At 33.4% G+C, this 22850-nt stretch overlaps 1 protein-coding gene across 3 annotated transcripts in view; it reads right to left on the bottom strand.

Moving 5' to 3' along the window:
* Nucleotides 1-22850, bottom strand: part of PIK3C2G (phosphatidylinositol-4-phosphate 3-kinase catalytic subunit type 2 gamma) — a 342287-nt gene that overhangs the window by 220030 nt on the left and 99407 nt on the right. For all 3 annotated transcript variants that reach the window (XM_059082718.1, XM_059082719.1, XM_059082720.2), the window contains 2 exons: nucleotides 15884-16072; nucleotides 177-270 (listed from right to left, as the gene is read on the bottom strand). In XM_059082718.1, the coding sequence (XP_058938701.1) occupies nucleotides 177-270; nucleotides 15884-16072 (283 nt within the window). The remainder of the gene's footprint in view (nucleotides 1-176; nucleotides 271-15883; nucleotides 16073-22850) is intronic.

Genomic DNA, 22850 nt, shown 5'->3' with positions numbered 1-22850 from the left:
TGGCTAGAGAATGTCTGCGGTACCCATAGTGACATATGAGCTATAATTTTTTAGCCCCCTGGCTGGCCAAATTGCAATTATCACTTTTATGTACTCTACTGTTGATTCACTGGGAACTGTTCTAGAGAATTATTGGTTAAAATCCTGGAATCCCTTGGCAACTTTGCTGTTCTTACCTGAACTAGCTGTGGCAGATATTCCAGTAGTTCATCATTCAAGAGGTTGTCTAACTGTTGAACTGCCACTTTACGAATTTCTTGATCTGGAAAACTAATACAAAGTAAATATATCTACTAAGCTGTTAACAGTATAAAATAATGCATGAGAAATATCAAGAAAACAGAGAATTAATTTCACCTCCAATGCATTAGATAAAATAATAATCCCACAATCAATTAAGATGTTCATTAGCACCACATAATCATTCTTTTTTCATATTCTGTACTCTCCTATGAACTGCAGTAGAAAGTTATTTTGACTTTCAGATCCCTGACAGCTTTCCTGCCTATAAAATGTGGATTATAGAATATAAAAGATATTTTCTAAAATATATGAAAATTTTTGCTTATTATTTAGCCATATGTTTAAGTAAATTATTACCAGCTGGAGACCTGATGGCATATATGATTAAAAATGGGATATGGTATATTTAAATGAGTTTTGGCCAAATGGTAATGAAAACCAGGAATCTAAACTATCTTACAATAAATAAGCACAAATAACTTAATACAGCTAAATCTTACTAGACTGTTAAGTTCTTGAGGGTAACTATGCCTTATTCATTTTTGGACTGCAAATGCCTGTTGTAAGATTTAGCACCAATTAGACATAATAAAAGTTTGTTACTGAACTAAATTTAGTTAGCATTCGAAACCCTGTAGTCGCTCTTCATATTGGCAGGTTTCTCATCTGTGGGTACATAGGGTTGACTGTACTACACCATTTTAAATAAGGGACTTAAGCTTCTGCATTTTGGTATCTGAAGGGGTCCTGGAACTAATCTCCTGAGCATGCTGAGGGACGACTGTGCTCCTCTGATGGGCTCTTCCGATCGCCATTCTCTTGCTCCATCAGTAGAATGACATTCAATTATCTCTAGCTCCTGGGAAGTGCCTAGATATAACTTTGACACCATACTTAGTATGTAGATTAGTAGATATAACAAGGGTATTGATAAGAGCAATTAATTTTAAACAAGTCTTAAAAAATTAGTATGTATAACTTAAAACTTGAAGGAAACTTTTTATAGTAATTCACTTAAAAACAAAGACATGAATGAACAAAACCCCCAAATCCTTTTGTATGGAAACAAACAAAATGCTTTTCAATCAGTCAGGTGAGGGCTCTAAAGACTGGCTCTCAATACTGTGGAGGTCAGAAAACTTTAAAGTCTCCAAGGTCAGTCTCTTTTCAACATGTCAGATTACTGAAGGGTGAAATAAATACCATGCAGCTACAGTGTAAAGGAAAAACTGGCATTACTCAGTATCTCCCAACTGTCCTTGATAGCAGTTTGAAATGCACTGCTTAAACAGGTTACATATTTTCTCTTCATTTAAACTGAGCATTTTAATTGCAACAAGAATTTCACTTCCAAGGTTAGTCATCCAAAACCCTTATTTCTGACCGGCAAATACTTTTCCAATAATTTTCTCCCTATGAACATTCTAGCAATAAGACCTAGTGAGAATGTAGTCCAGGCACATCTCAAGAAGTACCACTAAGGTCAGAAGATCTTAGCACAGCATTAAGCACAGACGGAGAGTAGAAATGGTGTAATAAAAATGCAAAGCTGGAAGAAGGTCAGCTTGTTTTAGCACACTAAGACTTTATTTTCTCCTAACAAAATGTGATTGACTAATTTATTATTCTCAATTACTAAACCATTTGTCTGTGTCTTGCAGATGTCAAGGTCAGTTTGAGGACAGTTTGAAGTCTTAGAGGGAATAGTTAGTTGGTATATTTTGTTGCCTAAGCGATGACTTAGGTCCGATACTAGTCATCCATGCTTTCCTGTGTGCCTATTTTATCTTATTGATGTGAATGACAACAAAGAAGGAAAAATAGAAAACAAACATCACAACAAAACAAAAACCTTTGGTGAACACTATACTGGTAATTATGTATTTATTTCCAAACACTAGAAGGTAAACACTCTGAAAGCAGAAAAATTTTGCCTGTTTCATTCACATATGCGTCTGCATTGCCTCTAGATTGGTGAACACTCACCACATATTTGAGAAATGTCTAAACTGAATTATCATTCCACCTAAAACATCTCTACTATCAGACTTCTGTCTTGCAGTCTGTGTTATCACCTGTCTCCAGTCATGTAGTTCTGAAATTTTAATAGTTATATTTTCTCCTTCTTTGCCCTCTTCATTTAATTTTTCCCCCTTTCCATCTGGTGAAATTCTATTTATCCTTGAAGTCAAAGCTCAAGCATCAATTTACCAGTGAAGCTGTCCCAGCAACTTTCTAGCCCCCTGTTGAGATCATCACACCCTTCTCTATGGGATTCTATACACATGGTTGAGGATAGGCTCAATCATTTATATCCTTAGTCCAAGCATAATTGAATATATTTGTGGAATTCCTAGTAGTCTCTTATCTTTATATCTCATCAGTTGTCAAGTTCTGTTGATTTTTCTATCCCAATGTCTCTAGCATCTACACTTGTTTCAATTTCTTCTGCAACTGTCTATACTAGGCCATAATTATCTCATGCTGGTATTAGCATTTTTCATAGCAATACCTTATAAAATTTCCTGAATTATTTTGTAAGTTCATTTCTCATAAATCATTAAATGGTTTTCTATTTTCAAAGGACCTCTCAGGCCCATACTATTCATTTAGATATTCAAGTCTGGCTGAACACTCCAGATTTTTCTACTACTGTAATACTGAATAAACTGCTCTGGCACATTGTATGTTATTTTTATTTTGAAAATGCTATGCTCATTTGCACCTTTGTAACCTCTGCTTGGAACACCCTCCCTTCTCTTCTTAAAGTTTTAGTCCTCCTTCAAAATGTGGATCAAATCCCCTTGAAGGCCACTATGCCAATCTTTAGCAATCACTTCTCTGAACTCCAAGGGCCTTGAGTGGTTAAATCCACTGGGCAATAAGGATATGCTAGTGTGTGTTATGATTTATCATTTTATATACATGTATCTTCATTCCTCAGCTAGTGAATATATAAACTGAAGATAAAGATTGTTCTATCTTCTTTTTTTTATTTCTAGAAATTAGTACCATGCTCCATACATGTTGAGTGATTAATAAAAATGCATTGGCCATGAAGATAATAATGAAGAAAATCATACTATGGAGCCCATCTTATTTCTTGTGCTCTGAGATAATTTACATTGGTAGCAATAGGCTTAATTCCACAAACACTACTCATACAAATTCCAGATTTTTTTTTTCCTCTCAGTCAAACAATAAGAGAAAAACAAATCTGAAGGTAATGGAAAAGAAAGGTTTATTTTCTTTTTTTTCAGGCTCCTCAGGAACAGGAGAACAAAAAACTAGTAATATCTGTATAGTATAGTCCAAAAGGAAATTATATATTGTATTAACATGTGCAAATGCTGGGACGAATGTTTTTGCACCTTCATAGAAAGGAATGTCTCTTTTTATTCATTACTGTTGCTTGAAGTTCAGGATTGGAAGAGAAATTGCCAAGAAATGAACCACAAGACATCTTGAGATGTGACTAAGACCTAACGACATTAAAACATATCCAAATATAACTTGAATTTGACTATTTTAGGAAGAGTTGGCCACGTTAAAAGAGTTGCTGGCAGTGTTGGTGAAGTTCCTGGGAAATGGGTTCTTTCATATATTGCTGGCAATATACGGGAACATGTATTTAAAAAGAATCTTTAAAATGTGCTTACTCCTGGATCTAGCAATTCTACTTTGGGAATTTTTCCTAAGAAAATAATCAAAGGTGTGTGTGAGGATATATGTATGCAAACAAAATTGGAAATAATATAAATATCTAAAAATAAGCAGTTAAGTTAAATGTGCTATGACCATATGATAAAATACATGCTGTCATTAAAATATTAAAATAATATTTAATAATATGAGATTATGAAAAAATTGTGCAATTTGTGCAGTATAATACCATTTAGAAAAATGTGTGCATTTTTCCATATGCTTAACAAGAAAGATGGAAAAGGAAGAATCAAAATATGAATACCAAATTTCTGGATGGAAATGTCATGGATGACTTTAGCTTTCTTTTTTATGCTTAGTTTTTCAAGTTTTCTATATGAAAGTTCTATTGGTTACTAAAAAAATAATAATTTTTAAAGTAAGTCTCATTCAATTAACTATGAAAATATATTAATAATTGCAAATATATTACCACTAGGAAAAAGATCTAAATCATATGTCCTTTTAAGAGTGCACATTGTTGAGTAAAAGAACAAGCCTCATACCTTGTAGTTGACTGAGAGTACTCTTTTAACATGATAGGCCCAAATAGGGATCTCTGCCTCCTTAATACCTTTTCAGGGCCATGAACTTAGCCACAGATCAATGGACAAACATGTTCCACAAATCCTGGCATTTCTTTCCTGTGATGTTGTCTGAAACTATTTAATCTTTGGGGATATAGTTGTTGGCATTTCATGCTCAGTAACTCACTCCTCAATGAGGTGAGGGCTACCCATATTAGTTCTCTGACTGTGGTGTGATATTTACACACTGAAATGTCATATGTATCAGAAGAACTGCAACCTATTTTGAATTTTCTACAAGCCAGGTTGTTGTACTTTCCAATGACCTGATTTGCTTGAAAAATAAGTATAATTTTTGCCAATAATAAACCAGAGCCACTCTCTAGTGACCCTGCTAACCTTGGGATTACTAATTACTGTAGGCATGGACATAACACCTTGAATCTGGGGAATAAACGAAAAAGTCTCGTTAGAAGATTCATCAGGCTTATGTCAATTAGGTCCTTGTTTATATTTATAAGAAATTTCCTTATAATCAATAAGAAAATAGATATTTTAAAATATAATAAATGGAGATCTATCTGTTTTGAGTTATTAAAAGGATACAAGGTCAGTAAAATTCCATTACTTGTTGGGGAGGAGATTATGTAAGGTGAAACAAATTTTCATTTATTATGAAATTTAAAAAAATTAGGCATAAGAAGAGTCCAGTGAAATAATCACTTATTTAAGGTTATTCATAATTTTTAAATGTCCATTTAAGTAACTTTATGCTATCTAATTTAGTTTCCCAAGCATCTCTGAATAGAGAAGCAAAAAAACAATTACGGTCAAAAGCAAAAATATCAAGACTGGCCTACTATTCAGTTTTATATGAGTTTCGTGAGCAGTGATTCTATAGATTCAGGGTTTAGTTGCTTCCAAATTGAGCTAACGATTGCATCTCTGGGATTTCTAAAAGGACAAGATACCATAGCTAAGGCAAATATAACTGTGTATGGTAATTGTTAAGGAATTACCTAAAAATAGCTTACTGTCCAATGAGGACATTTGGACACAAAGAAAAAAATACCCCTTGAAGACTGACTGTAAAAGTTGATAGAAAGAATCTAAGATGTGGCAAAAAACCTCAAAATGTGAAAAAATTAAGTAAAATTAAAACAACTTCAAGATAAACATTTTCAAAGAAACTTCAGTGAAATATCAACTCTATATTTTGCCAACAATGTAGGGTAAACACAAAGTTTAAAGTCAAGCAGAGAAATACATTGGAATTGAAACTTTACATGGGCAGGAAAGGAAGAGTATCAAGTATTTAGGTAATTTTTTCGCTCAAGGTAGAAGCAGAAACTGACTAGTGGTTAGAATTTGCTGTACAAAAAAAGTTCTCCAATTTATTTTTTGGTATCCGGACCCTTTTACACTTTTAAAAATTATGGAAGATTCCAAAGAGTTTTTGTTTATGTGAGTTATGTCTATCAACAATAACCAATTAGAAATAAAACCAGGACATTTAAGAAATATTTATCAATTCATTTTATATGACATTAATAAACCCATTACTGGCTAACAAGAACACTATGTTTCTATGAAATATGTCTATATTTTCACAAAGAAAAAATTTAGTGAGAAGAATGATCTTGTTTAACATTTTTCCTCTAATGTCTGGCTTAATGAAAGACAGCTGAATTCTCTATCTGCTTCAGCGTTAACTTTGTTGCAATATCGCATGTCATGTAGTCTCTGGAAAATCCTACTCTACACTCATGAGTGAATGAGTGTGACAGAGAAATGACATCTTAGAATTATTATGGAAATAATTTCAATCTTGTGACATCTCTGTAAACATCCTTAGGACTATAGACATCACTTTGAAAACTTCGGATATACAACATAGTTTTGGCATGTGTTATTGTAGTGGGGCCATAAGTCAAGGAATCAGCACTTATGCCCTGTTTCTAAGAGAGCAGCACATCAACCTATGTCTTCCCTGAATGAAAAACTGGCTTTGCAGTCATCTGACTTGGGAATTGTCATTCCTCCTCTTTTCCCTCAAACATTTATAATTTCTCTCATCTCAGAGGGCTATAGGAATATCATAAAGAATTCAGACAGGCTTCATCAGGACCAGTGGAATTGTGAAGTGAAATTTCAACAGAAAAATACATCTTTCAACTTTTTCCATTTGACTTGTTATTTTGTCATTTCTACTTTTTTCTTATTTTCTTTCTTTTTCTCTTTTGTTCTTCTTTTTCTAGTTTGAAAAACGATATAGGGTCAATACCTTACTCAAAGAACTTTTGAAGTGATGGGTGAAAGCCAAATATAATGTAACAAATGACCTTTAAAAAAAGCAGCTTGGAGTAAACTGAAAAGCAAAGAAATCTGAGGTCAAATTTAAGTGTAACAGAAATAAATGTCAGACTTCTGAAAACACACTAAGAATTCAGGCAGAATGCCATAAGGCTATTCACAGTTAAAAGCCTCAATGTCAGGTTAGAATTAGAAAACCATCAGAAGTACAGAACTGTTTTTCCAACAGGTTTTGAGTCTGATGACACACTCAACATCAACTGGAAGAAAAATGTCAATATGAATATCTTTGCTATTTTTCAAAAAACAATCAGACGTGACAGAAGAAATTTTTTTTCTGGGAAAAATGGTGAATAAGGCTTCTTTAAGATGATCGTCAACTTCTATCTACTGAATAATTCATGTTCCTTCAAAAATTTTCACATGATTACAAAATATTAGAATTCAAGGAAACTTGGAGACCTGGTTCAACCTCCTGAGTGTACAGATGAAGAAAATGAAACTCAGAGAGTTTGAGCTGTTTTCCTAAGGTCATTCATGGTGACACTGCAACTAGACCCCAAATATCCAAAATACTAAGCGAGTTTTTCTAGCAAGGCCTTCTAACCTTTTGACTAGATATTATCATATATGCTTATATGATATGCACAAGACTAATCTGGGTGTATTTTTAATTTTATTTCATTCTAAATGGATCAAAGAGACGTATAATAGCGAGCACTGTAATTTGTCTGTTTGGATCGGGGCATTGGTCCAGTCATGAACCAAAAGGAGTAAGAATGAATCATAGACCCAAAGGGACATAGGAACTGTACAGACATTTCCTGATGGATAGTCTATGGACTTATGCATGGATATTGGGAATTAACTATATAGTCATGGTATTAATTAAAATTATTATTAAAATTAAAGAGTAGTTATTGATTTTGTTCCTCTTTATGATTGCATTTTGATTTTACTTATAGAAAAGCTTAGAAAGGTCCTATCTTAAGCAAGTGGTGCATTGAAAGCACAATGGAGAGATTTTATGTTTGTATGCATTAGACATTACATGCAAAAGCAGCATGATGTTAAGAAAAAAATAGGGATTTTGAATCTAAATATAAAGGTTTTTCTTATCTTATGCCCTCTCTCTCTAAACAAATTTATCTGCACCCCTGACTTAATTCCCATTCTTCTCTGGATGATTTCCAGATCAGGGTCTCTAGCTCAGATATCTTTGTTGAACTACCACCAGTCAACCCAAGCATACCTCAAAGCCAACATACAAAGCCTGAACTGCAAGGTTCTTGTTCTTCTATAATCGGTTTGGCACCCAGCGTGCCCCATCTTAGGGAATGCTTCTATTATCCTCCTACTTACACAAGGCAGAAACCTAAAAAGTAATCCTTGATACCCCTCTTTTTCACTACGCCTCCCCATTCAATCCTGTCATTTTTACTTCTAAATGTTCTGATTCTCTTCATTTTAATATGTCACCACCACCACCTTCTAAGGCTGACTTGCCATTCTCTGACACCTGGACTACTTCTATAGCTTCCTATCTCATCTTCTCTCATCTACTTTTGCTTCCCTCACCAAATCCATGCTTCACTCAGAAACCAGAGGAATCTCTGGAAGATGAAGATCAATTCAAAATATTCTCTCACTGAGAATCATTTATGGCCTTCCTGTTGCTATCAGAATAAAGATCAAGTTGCTTAACATGGTCCTGTTTAGAAGACCTTAGCATGATCTTCTAGTTCCATCTGAACATATCTGTTCATCTCATATCACACACTCCTTCCCTGGATTCCAGGCACACTGGCTCTCTTCCCGTTTCTTAAACATAGTTTCCACATTTCATAGATTCCCTCTTCCCAGGAAGCTCTTCTCTTACTCTCCTTTTTCACCAATTCATTCCCACTCATCTTTGATCTGAAATCAAACATTACTTCCTCAGGGAAGAATTTTCCCATTCTGGAGAAAAGATTTGGGTCCTTTATGTTATCATGGAACCATGTGCTTTTCACTCAGAGCTGTTATAACACCTGTTATTCTACATTTATGATTTGGTAGTGGCCTATTTCTCCCCACCTCCAGTAGACTGCAACTCCATAAAGGCAAGATTATGTATCTTTTTGCTTAATATGCTTGCTTCAGAGCCAAGCATAAGTAGGCCATCAATAAGTACCTGTTGAGCGAATGAATAGACAAATTGGGTTTCAATTTCTTCATCTGTAAAATGGAGATCAGTAAAATGGAATTTGTAGATGTTGGTAACAATATTAAAGAGATTGTTTTATAGGCCGAATCACATAACGTATTGTAAAAGAGCTTAATAAGTAAGCTATAAGTCATTATTCCATTGTCAAATATTTATTAAGTTGCTAACTCTTTTAACATATACATTCTGACAAGTGAATTTAAGCTTACAGAAGCTTACTAGAAATGAAATTTTTCCCAGGAATTTATTGATATTTACAATTTGGCACTGAAAAAATCTGAAAACTCTAAACTCTCTTAAAAGTATAGGTATGATGAAGAGGATAATGATGATAAGAATGATTGGGAGCATTTACTGAAAGCTCTCATAAGTACTTTATCCTGTAAAGTACATGATGCTTATTACTCCCAAAACTTGTCCAAGGTCATTCAAGTAATAAGTGGCAGAGACAGATATGTTTGATTTCAAAGCTTATATTATCAACCATAAAATATGGAAGCAACTCCAGAAACTCTTCAAGAGTACACAAAGGCAAGATACATATCTTTGGGTTTATGCACTTCTATGTTTTTCATTTGTAGTATATCACCTTGACTCTCCCTTCATGGAGAATACTGAAACTTTCATATTTTTCTCTTCCATATCCATAATTATCTAAAATCATATTCATATTTTTCCTTCCCTCCCAACTAAGAGGAACATGTTACTCTCTTCCTCTCCTTGATAAAATTTCCATTTGCATGTTTGGTCCAGGTTGTTGGCTGTTGGTGCCATCTCATTTTGTCAGTTCACCCATTCCTGTTTTCTGATCTTCCCTTCATGCATCTTTCATCTCGGTTTTTAAACATGCTTGAAGCTCTTTTATTTCAAACAAACATATGGACCCCAAACATCAAAATCTTTTTCTTACCTCCTCCAACTTTAGTGATCTTCTTGCCTTTACTAGCAATCCTATTCCAAGAGGCACAATTTATTTTTCTCCATTTCCTCTTCAAGGCCTTGAAGTATGGGATCCAACTTCACTACCCAAATCTGCTCTTTCTTCTATAATTCTTGTGTTGGTTAATGATGTAATTATTTATCATTTACCCAAATCAGAAAGCTCCAAGTCTTCCTTATTTCCTCTCGCCTTTTCACTTTCCTCTGAAATGTTTCTCAAATTTGTTCTGTAAATTTCTACTGATGCCTTGATCAGGCCCAGACCATTTTTCAAGTAGACTATTTCAATACTTGCATCTATCTAATATCCTTGCTCTTATTCTATTCTTTTTTCAGTCCACCCTTCACAATAATTCATAGAATTATCCCTGTATAAAATAAATCTGATTGTATGACTCCTATTCTTAAAATTCCATGGGCTGCAGTAAAGTTAGTTCCTAGTAATTACCTGACTCATGAGGCCCCAAATGACCTAAACTGAACCACTCTTTTCAACCATGTCTCCCAGTACAATTCCCTTCTAATTTATTTTTTTTATTTTTTATTTTTTGGTGGTACGTGGGCCTCTCACTGTTGTGGCCTCTCCCATTGCGGAGCACAGGCTCCGGATGCACAGGCTCAGCGGCCATGGCTCATGGGCCCAGCCGCTCCGCGGCACGTGGGATCTTCCCGGACCGGGGCACGAACCCGTGTACCCTGCATCAGCAGGTGGATTCTCAACTATTGAGCCACCAGGAAAGCCCCCCCCTTCTAATATTATATTAAATTACTATTCTCTGAACTTCCATACTGTGACCATGCTAGTCTTTCTTCCTGGAATGCCATTTTCTCTTTTCTCCGTTCAGGAAATTCCTATGAATGTTTCAAGTCAGAATTTAATTCCTTTGTGAAGCTTTTCTTACTTTCCCTGAGAGAATTTGCTTCTCTCTTCCTTGGGGGCATACAGCACTTAATACTTTGATTATAGTATAGAGTATATTGTGTGATCTTCAGTTTGAGTCTTTCCCTCTAAACTGTTTAGAGACAATCATTATGACCTATTTGGCTTCTTTGATTCATTGCATGCCAATTTCCACGTACACATATTTTTGCTCAAAAAATAAATAGAAAGGATACACCATCATCCATCACTTGATTACTTAGTCAGATGTGGAAGTTATAACTGTCTACCTTTTCTATATTCTATGCTGCCTACTTACAATACTAGTTAAGAATGGCTTTAGCATACATTAATTAATCTCTACTATAAAGAATATAGTGGTTTGGTGCAAACATTTTTGTGGAACATTTTTCCAAGGAAACTGATTTTGAAAGCTAAGGCACTACCTATTAAGTATTGCTCTTTTTCCTGCAAAACAATAATTTCACATCATGTAGGATGGCAAGTTCTGGTACCTTGTCAAATTTTTATTTAAGCTTCTGATATAATCCTCTGATGCCAATTTAGAGTTACTATTTTTAAATGAATACTTCCCTTGAACTGCCTTCTAATTCCTTGGGTAATTTCTGCTTATTATTAGCAGTTGAATAGTTGCACCTGTGCACCAGGGTTCAAGAAAACAGCAACCATCTGCCAAGAACTACAGACCTTAGCCCTTGGTCTCTGCTATTCTGACAGTACTGCCTTCTCTAATGGAAGTATAAGTACCTGGTGAACACACTGCTAACACTCAGTCATGGAAATATTAACACCCTATGGCCCACACAGAGCTAAATCAAATCTCAACATGTCTCTTGCTAAAAATAAGCCAAAAGGAGGTGGTGAACCTTCAAACAGGATTAAGTAATCAACAATAGTAAAAATTATCCAAGCTAGAAATGGAGCACACCAGTTCTCAGGAGGTTAAGCCATTGAAAAAATAAGACTATTCAAAGGAGAAAAAATACAGACCTCTGAAGAACTCACCCTGACAACTCACTTAACAAGCACAAACTGTTCTCAGAGAAGTCAGCTTTTTAATTTAGAGAAGTTGAAAGGTTCATTTCTGGAAACAGCTTGTCCTCAAGTTTTTTAATAGTTCAGTTAAACTGAGAGTGGGAGTCATATGATAAGTACAATGAAAATACTCTAACCTTTTCAGTGACCTGTTTTGATGCATGATAAGGAACTGTTCAATGTGCATATAAATCCAGTTTCTACTAAGTTCCCTGAATGACGCTTAATAAACAGCACTCTACTTTGAAACCAGTCCCTATAAACTCTAAAAATCTGGTTATTCAGAAAAAAAGAAATTACACAGTGAAGTGGAAACATCCAAGCATAAGACGGTAAGTACTGCTATTTACTATAATCAAACTACTTTAGGATAGCTTTATTTACATATTTAGTATGTAAACAAATAGGATGTATTTATGTAGGAAGGCTGTAAGTCATAGTGTTAAGATTGCAAACTCCAAGTCCCTGGATTTAACTCTAGCCCCTTAACTTACTAATGTCAGTTGGGCAGCTTAACCCCAGTAAGCCTCAGTTTCCTCAATGGTAAAATCGTTGTAATAATAGTATTTGCCTTAAGGTTATTGTAGATAATAAAATGAGGTAGTATTAAGAAGCACTAAGTAAAAATCGGATCTTTATATTTAAAACATTAAGTAAATCAAATAGATGTTCAGCATCTCTTTAAGTAGAGAAGGCTTCTATAAGCAGAATTATGCTTAGTTATCAGAAATCAGAATATTGAAGTCCATCTAGTGAATCCTCTTATTTTATAAGCAAGAAAACTAATCAGTATTACAGGCTTCATTCTGACAAAGATTTTTGTAAGAAATATTACATGAACTTAACAAAAAATATTAGTTAACACATTTAAATGTCTTTAAAATATACCAAGGTACATCTTAATAAAACAATAATAAGTTGCAAAAAAAACCCCACTAGTTAATGCTTTAGAAACTTTAGAAAGTTGTCCCGTAAGAAAATTATGCTTTAGAGATATAGTCATAGTTTTTACCTTTATAATTACTCTTTAAATATTTTTAATAGTTTTATAGAGATATAAATACCATACAGTTCACTCAGAGTGTATAATGTAATGATTTTTAGCATGTTTCTAGAGTTGTGGAACCATAACCACAAAAAGAAACCTCATGTCCATTGGCACTCATTCCCTATTTTCCCTCTCCTCTAGCCCTAGGTGATCTCTAATCTACTTTCTGTCTCTATCCATTTGCCTATTGTGGGCATCTCATATATGGATCACACAATATGTGGTCTTTTGTGACTAGCTTCTTTTGCTTAGCATGTTTTCAAGGTTCATTCATGTTGTAACATATATTAATATTCATTCTTTCTTATTATTGAATACTGCTACATTGCATGGATAGACCACATTTTGTCTATCCATTCATTAGCTGATGGCCATTTGAGTTGTTTCTACTTTTTGGCTATTATAAATAATGCTGGTCTGAACATTCATGTAGGAGTTTTTGAGTGAACCTACTTTTTATTTATCTTGAGTATTAGCTAGGAGTGGAATTGCTGGGTCATATGGTAACTTGATGTTTAATATTTAACAAACTGACAAATTGTTTTCCAAAGTGCCTGCCCCATTTTACATTCTCTTGAGCAATATATTAGATTTCCAATTTCTTCACATCCTTGCCAATGCTTATTGTCTTTTTGATTATAGCCATCCTAGTTAGTGTGAAGTGGTATCTCACCGTGGTTTTCATTTATACTTCCCTAGTGGTTAATGATGTTGAGCATCTTTTCATGTGCTTACTGGGCATTTGTATATTTTCTTTGGGGAAATGTTGGATCCTCTATTTATTTATTTTAAAAATTATTTATTTATTTGGCTGTGCCTGGTCTCAGTTGCAGCGCATGGGATCTTCGTTGCCATGTGCGGGATCTTTGTTGCAGCACGTGGGATGTTTTTGTTATGGCATGAAAACTCTTAGTTGCGGCCTGTGGAATCTAGTTCCCTGACCAGGGATCGAACCCGGGCTCCCTGCATTGGGAGTGGGAGTCTTAGTTACTAGACCACCAGGGAAGTCCTCCTCTGAGCATTTAAAAATTGGGTTATTTATTGTTTTGTTATTGAGTTGTAAGAGTATTTATATATTCTGAATACAATTCCCTTATCAGAGGTATGAATTGCTAAATCTTCGCTTACTCTGTGAATTGTTACCTTCACTTTTTTTTTTTAACCTTCACATTTTGAGCCAAATTTCTATGAGCTAATCAGTTCAGGAATGACAAAATAATAATTGTGCTAATATTCTAAGTCTTACTTGAGCCAAAACCAACTGGAATTTAGCAAAAAATTTTTGTAGATATTGGCTATTCTTATCTATCTAAATCAGAAAAAGATGTTAGGAGTAAGGTGCAAATGAGAACTTATTTTTTTCCAGAAGGTTCCTGAAACACAAGTATGAACTGTAAATAATTCCAATGAAACCAATCAATTGTTAATTGATTTTCTTATCATAGAATTATTTCATTAATTCATTCACCTGTACAAGGAGATGTAGGAAATAAAGATAATCGATGATTCCCTCAAATAGTATAATTTAAATATTAAAATAAAGTAGTATAAATAATCATAATGTATTTTTGAGAGTGATTGAGTCAATATTGAGTAATTACTATGTCCCAGGTATTATTAAGCCCTTGGGAAACAGAAACACTATGATGAACTGTTTTGCCTTAACTAGCTCTCAGTCCAATATGGGCAAATTACATGATTCACATGTTGCATGTAAACACATTGCAATAAAATGTAATTAATAAAGAAACAAAGCACTGTACTCGGAAGATGTGATCAATTTTACTTGGCAAGATCAAGGAAGGATCCACCTAGAAGAAGCCTTATAAAAAGGGGAAAAGCTGCAAGCTCAACTAAAAGAAAAATTCTATATCTATCTATCTAACTGTCTATCTATCTATCTATCTATCGTCTATCTATCATCTATCAAGGAAGAGTGGGTGTCTGGGCATGCAGTAATTAATGGAAGACATCAGAAAACTGAATAAAATATTCAACGTGAGAGGCAAAAACCATGTAGGATTTTAAGATAATTTGTAAATTTTGAGCTTGGAAGATTGAGAGGAACCTATTAATGCTTACAAATAATAGAAAAAGAAAACACTTTCTCTTCCTTTCCCATGCTAGAAGTTTTATAAAAGACACAAATTTTAAAATAAACCTAAATAAATCCTTTGAAAAGTCCTTGTGTCACTTTCTCTCCCTCCTTTCTCCTTCATCAGGATCTTGAGAGAGAATCTAGAATAGAACTGGGTGTCACAATTCTTCTCTGACTCTAGAGATTGCAGACTTTCTTCATGGCATCAGTGAGATGATACCATCAAGACAGACTTAAAATATCTCTTCTTGGCTTTGAATATGAAATAGAAGCCAAGGAAGAGCTGCTTCCCCAAACCAGAGCCAGACACCACACTTGTTCTCTCATGCTTCTCCTTAACTAGAAGATGACATCATTGCCCCACCTGATCCCCTACCCCCATGCATTTTATTCTGAGGGAAGATCTGAAGAATATATAAGGGATAGCTTTTCCTTTTATTTTTGTCATCATCATTGGCTTATTAACTGAAAACCTACTGTAAGCAGGGTATTTTGCCAGGCTTTGCATGTTTCAGTAGTAAAAGATATTGTTTTAATTTTTAAGGACTCTTTTCTTTTGAGAGGGGGACAAGTAGAGAATTTTATTTTTCCCTATTCAATTTTTTTGTTGTTATTTCTGTAAGAGCAACTAGACTCTCCATTTAAGATACTACGGCCATTCATTATACTTCAAGTTTAGTACAGAAGACACAATTATAGTTTGGATTTGTTTAAAATTAATATTCATAGTTTACATTTATCTAAATTTAATATTCATAGCTACTGAAATTGGAAACAAACGGAATGGCCACTGAATTAATCATATAGTCCTACAGATTTTCTCTTCAAATTTTTCTCATTAGTAATGTCATGCCTGTCATGCAATTCTTACCTGGAAGTCAAAAGTCCAAGTGCCTCCAAGGGGTGAGAAAATTTCCATCTTCTCAAAATGGTATGCATTTCCGAAACAGTTGTTTCATCCCATCCAGGGGCACTACCCAGGACCAAAGGAAGGGAGCAATTTTCATTATTGCAGTAGAGGCGATAAAACCATAAGTATCTTCTCTTTTCCTCAGAGAGTCTGCAAAACCAGATTGGAAACTATAATTTACTGGAGTTTGCTATACTAACAAATGTTTGCTGTAAATACACAGTACAAAATGTTAGTCTAGTTCTTTGACTTTTATTTTAGTTTATTTTGGAAAACAAGTCCTTTATCTTTTGGGGACAGTTTGATAGGTTATTTTATCAGCTTATTTCCCACTAAATTTATTTTTATAGAAAAATAAAATGAAATAAACTTCAGTTCAGATAATTCACATTTATTTTTCCTCACTCTTATGCTTGCCACTTTTTAAAAAACGTCATTTTGGTTGGCAAAGTCTCTGTCTCCTTTAAGGCAGACCAAGTTTATCTGAATCCTGCAACATGTACTACTTAGAACAAAGTTGCTTAACCATTTACTTTCTTACATTCTTTATAAATTAACTTAGACCCAAGTGGGCCTGTGGAGAAATGGCATATTTTGAAGACCATATTCCTTCATTTCAAAGCAAGTTTCAATCAGAGTTCAGAAAACTTTTTGCTCTGAACTTCAAAAACAAAGATCTCAATTTATCCCTGGATTCTGGCTTTAAATTCTCAGAGTTTGCTGGAAGTTTGGGGTTAAAATGCCAGTGAATAGGACTTCCTTAAGTGCTCAAGTGTTTCCCTCTGGAGAGTGGTTCCAACAGAAGATTTAAGTATAGGACAAGGGCCATTGATTCACTGACAGTTTACCATGTTTTGCTTACACTCCAGCAAAAGCATTCAAGACCATGGTTCAGCTGAAGGACAGCATTTCTCACATGACAATGACAGCTTTTCAATACTGTCTCCTCCAAACTGATACTCTGTTGCTCAGCTTAAATTAACTAAAACTCTCAAGCAGGATAATAAGAATTATTGAAAGATTTTTAAATATCGCTATTTCTCTACAATTTCTTCTGAAGCCATCTTCAACTGCAAAGTGGAAGAACTGGATTATAGAGGATTATTTTTGAGACACATTTAGGCTCCTTTTCTGTTTTGTCACTACCTTCCTCACCAGAAAGCCCTGGAAGAAAAAATTCCATAACCAAATTATTTCTATGGTATTAAAACAAGTTATTTTTTCCTAACTGAATTCATTTGTTCAATATTGAACAGTGAGTTTTTCTCTTTTACCTTCTATTATTGAAGCATAATTTACATAAAAGAGAATACATGGGTTCAGTTAATTAAATTTTGCCAAATGCATATATCAAGTAAAAACTATGCACTTTTCAAGATATAAAACAGTTTTCTTATGCCACCAAAGGCAAGCACTAGTATGATTTCTTTTACTTTAGACTAATATTACCTATTTTCAAACTTCATATAAATGGAATCATAGAGTAAATATTCTTTTAGTTATAGCTTCTTTCACTCAGTATAATGTTTTTAAAATTACCCATATTGTTGAGTGCATCAGTAGATTATTCCTTTTAATTAATGAGTACTCTTCCTTCGTATGAATATATCACAATTTGCTTACCCTTTCTCATATTTAATGGACATTTGTGTTGTTTCCTGTTTTGGGATATTATGAATAAAGCTGCTGAGAACATTTGTGTGCATGTGTTCATATGGGTGTATGTTTCATTTCTCCTAGAAAGTACCAAGGAGGGGAATGACTTGGTGGTATGTCACATTTTTGTTTAACTTTTGAAGAAACTGTCAAACTATTCTCTGAAGTGGTTGTAGTATTTTACATTATCATGTGTAGGGTATGATAGAATCAACTGTACAGCATTCTTGCCCACACTTGATTTTTGCCCATTTAAAAATATTATCCAAGTCTTCAGAGTTTAATTAAAAGCATACTGATAATTTGAAAAAAAATTATGCATTCTAATGGGTGTATAATTGTATCTTTATCACTAATTTGGGGAGGACTAGAACTGTCATCTTAACAAAAGGGGTTATTTTAATCAATGACATGATATATCTTTCAATATACTGAGATTTTCTTTAATTTCTCTTAGCAAAGTTTTATACTTTTTAATGTAGAGATGTTGATATTGTAAATAGAATTTTGAAAAATAAAATTTATTTTCTATTTTTTACTGGAATACAATTGCATTTTGCACATTAACCTCAAATGCTATGATCTTACAAAATCACTCATATGAAAATAGAGTCAGTTTTATTTATTTATTTCCAACTTCTATACATTTAACACTTATTTACCTTGCCATAGTGCACTGGCTAGGATTTCCAGTACAACTGAAGAGGAATATTTAGACAAACATCTTTGCTTTGTTCCCAATTTAGGGGGAAAGCACTCATTCTTGCACCACTTAATATGATATTAACTCTAGATTTTCCCATAGATCTAGATTCAACTCAGGAGTTGAAGTCTGAGAAAGTTCCATTCTACTCCTAGTTTTGTGAGTTTTTATCATGAATGGGTGTTGAATTTTGTCAAATGTTTTTTTCCAAATATTTCAAGATGGTATGATTTTCCTTATATATCTTTTTCTATTCTTTTGACTATAATCAAGCTGAATTCTTATATTTAAAATATATGCCTGTAAACAGCATAAAGTTGGATATTATTTTGTAATGTAGGCTAAAAATTTCTGCCTTTTAATTGGGGTTTTTATTAATTTATATTTAACAGAATATTGACATGATTGGGTTTAAATCAACCATATTGTTATTAATTTTTTTGTCCAAACAATTTCTCCTTTTTTCCTGCTTTCTTTTGGATTTTTTTAAATTTAATTTTTGTCATCTTTTTGACTTTTAAATGTACTCTTAAAATTTGGGGGGTGTGGTTTCTTTCAAGATTATAATATTCTTTTTTAGCATATCACAGCCAACCACAATTAATGTTACACTATCTTATATATAAGAATCTTAGAACACTATGCTTTTATATTTCTATTTCTCATTCTTATTGTAGTTGTTACACATTTTACTTTCATATATTTCAAACCCAGCTGTATATTGTGATTATTTTGTTTAAACAATTATTTTTTAAAATAAATTAATAAATATGTAAAAAATGTGTATTTTTATTATCTACCTATTTTCCCTTTGTGGTGCTTTTCATTTATTCTTGTAGATTTGAGTGTCCATCTACTTATCACTTCTTTTAGCATGAAATATTTTCTTTAAGATTTCTTATAGTACAAATGAGCTTATAACTAACTCAGCTGTGCTTAGTTGAAAACGTTTTAATTTTGCCTTAATGTTTGAAATGTAATTTTACTGGTTATAGAATTTTAAGTTGATGTATTTTCTTTTCCCCTTTCAAAATGCAAGCTAGTGTTATAATGTCTTTTGGCTTCCATTGCTTCTAATGAGAAATCCTCAGTTAATGAGTAATCTGCTGAATTATAGTTGTTTCCATGGATGCAATTTGTGATTTTCTCTGATGCGTTAGAAAAAATTTATCTTTATCTTTAGTTTTCAGAAATTTGACTATAATGTGCTTAGGTGGTGTGTGTGTGTGCATATGCACACATGCTTGGGATTTGCTAAGCTTCTTATATCTGTGGGTTGATTTTTTTTTAATCAAACTTGTAAAATTTTGGCTATTATTTCTTTGTTTTTTTTTTACTTCAATCCCTCTCTTCTCTCCTGTGTGTCCAATACACATATATTATATTACTTGATATTGCCCCACAGGTCTCAAGGCTCTATCACTATTTTCAGGTTTTGTTCTTTCTGTACTTCAACATGGATAATTTCTATTGCCCTATTTTCAAGCTCACTGTTCTTTTTTTTTTCATTATGTAATCTATTAAGCTTTTCTAGTGATTTTTTAAAAATTTAGATATTGTGTTTTTCAGTTCCTAAATTTCCATTTTTCTACTGAGACTTCATTTGTTCACTTATACATATCTTTTTATTTAAATCCGTAAGTCTTTATAATAGTTGTAAAATATTTGGACCTGTTTCTGTTAATTGCTTTCTCCCATCTTGGGCTATGGTTATATATTCCTGACTCTACCTATGTCTAGCAATTATTGATTGTACACTAAACCTTTAAAATTCTGCATTTTGCTATCTTTTGAGTGTTGAATGTTTCAATTTTTTTAGTAGTCCGTTTAGTTACTAGCAGATCAGCTTGATCCCCTTTTGAGGCTTGTTTTTATGATTTGTTAGGCTAGGCCAAGTATAGTCCTTAATCTTGGGCTAGAGCACACTTACTCCTAATATGCATCTTTCTGATTTCTTTATTGAATGCTGGGGTGTGGTGATATTTCTCTATTATTACTAGTCGGAATTTCTATGTCTCCCAGCATTGGGCAACCTCTAGAATCTACATTTATTTCACATCTTCCTGTAGCAGTTCTTTTGCAGTCCCTACAAAATCTCTATCTGCTCAAGAGTAGCTTAGTACTCAGCTAAATATATAAGGGGACACCAATACATATTTCTGTAGCTCCTATCCTGTGCATCTTCCTTTTCTCTACTATTATGCTTTGTAGATTCCAGCTGCCTCAGCAGCTATCTCTGCCTTTTTTTTTTAAGTCTCAGCAAGACCTGCATGCTCTTTAATTATATCTCCCAGATCTATAATACAGAAAATGCCTCTGGGCTGAAAGTCACTTTATTCATGGGTTCACCTCAAGGCCTGTCTGTTCAATTTCTGAGAGCAGTTGTTGCATATGTATTTTTCTTGTGTCATATTTCTTTAATTCAGGAGGATTAGTCTAGTAATAGGTAATCTTCATGGCTAGAAGTGGAAGCATAATTTCTTTCATACCAAATTATTTTATACCTTATGTTCCAGGATTTTCTTTATATTTGACATATTCTTTTAGCTGTCATCAAGAAGGTATTTTTCTTATTTTTACAAATATTATAGGAACATTTTCATTGAATTTCATTGAGTCTGAACTTTTTGACTGAGTATATTTGATCAAATTGAAAGAAGTAATAATTAAGTCACCAACTAAATGATAAAATGTGGTATTTTGAAAATGAATTTAATCTGTTTCTAACACAAGTTTTATCACATTGAAGGCTGGTCTCCATCTGTTTTCACAGTCCAGAATGAAACTGTACTCTACTGAGCATTGATAATTATATTTGAGTGGGTGAAACAGAGGAAAATGTTACCTATTTTATAGTATAAGTTATTCTCTTAAATAGAAACTACAGTATAAAACCAGTTAGAAATTATTGGGGTTAATTTAAAAACACAAACCTTTAATATTTAAAGGCAGTTATTGTGCTTATTATTTGTTGGTTTTGATATTTTTTGTTTGAATATTTTAAAATTTCAAAGTATCTTTTTTATATATTAAAAAATCTCTCATTACAAATATATTAGCCTCTGATATGTGACACACTTGTTAAATGCAAGGTTTTATATTTTTGATTAAGGAGTATAAAAAGATGCTTCACCTAGTTAAGATGACAATAGTCTAGTATAAAAATGGATCATCAAAATATGTCTTGAGGACTAAGGGAGTCTTTCAACATTTTCAATCCTTAAGGTAATTTTTATACCAAATTCTATGCAAAGGAACTTTATTCATTATAACATTTATTTTACACATATTATTTATCGGGCACAGTGTAGAACCCTGGAAATGTAGTGATAAACAAGATAGATAGGTTCCTTGTCCTATCAGTTCTTACGAGCTAATAAGAAAAAAACACATTAATAAACAAGACGACAATAGATTCTGCTAAATGTGATAACATAAAAGGTAATAAGATAGATTGTAAAGAGAGAAAAACTCCATTAGGTAGGGTGATCAAAGAAGGGCTCTTTGAGAAGATCACAATTAAGTGAAGACCTACAGGGTGAGATGATTCAGTTATGTGAAGAACTAGGAAGGAGTATTTCATGTAGAGGAAACACCAAATAAGAAGGCCTTGAGATGGGAGAGGGAATATAGCACGTGTGAAGTATGTGAAGCAAACTGATGTCACTGGCTTGAAGTGAATGAGGAAAAGAGTAAGACAAGTTGAAATTAGAGATCAGGGGAGTAACAAGATTACCCAAAATGGAATGCTTTATCACATTCAACACCTCAGTCTGGATGGTCTCAAACTTATTCCTCCTCCAGAAAATGACTCTAACATCTCCCCAGTTCATCAATTCAAAAACCTTAGATTCTCCATTGACTTAACTTGATTCTTTGGTTTTTCAATTGACTTAACTCCTATTTACTAATAATCATGAAGTCACATCTTCTCAACTTCCAAATATGCTCCAAATCTAGCCATTACTACCAGTGTCCACTGCCATCTCCCTAGTTCTAGTGACCATGACCTCCTGCCTAAAATATTACATAAGCTACTCTGCTGTACTGCTTGCTTACACTCTTACTTCCTCTCCAATCCATCCTTCAACTTGTAGTCAAAAGAATCACTCAAAAAGATTATTCAGATCACATGACTATCCCATTCAAAACCTTTAAATAATTTCTTATTCTTGGAATAAAATGCTTTATTATGTTATATATATATATATATCACCATAAATATATGTGTGTGTGTGTGTGTGTGTGTGTATATACACACACACACACACACACACACACACACACATAAAGAGTTGCTTTCTTAGTTTTATGCTTTTGCCATGTTAGTAATGAGCACCATAAGTTGTGGCTTGGATATTACCAAATATTAAAGTCAAACAGTAATTACAAAGAGTGAATTAGTATTCTCTTATAATTCTTCCTGGTATTTTTTTTTCCCCAGAGAATTACTGTTTGACAAAATTTAAGTACTCCTTAGTTACTAATTTAGTGCTATTAAAACATGATTTATTTCTGTTCTTTTTTAATCTGCCATTATAATTAAATTTTGCATTTTCCTGTTTACTA

The sequence above is a fragment of the Kogia breviceps genome, chromosome 12, assembly GCF_026419965.1.
Source record: "Kogia breviceps isolate mKogBre1 chromosome 12, mKogBre1 haplotype 1, whole genome shotgun sequence".
NCBI lineage: Eukaryota > Metazoa > Chordata > Mammalia > Artiodactyla > Physeteridae > Kogia > Kogia breviceps.
Note: the sequence above shows the minus strand (reverse complement) of the source record. Positions and strands in the feature narration are given on the sequence as shown.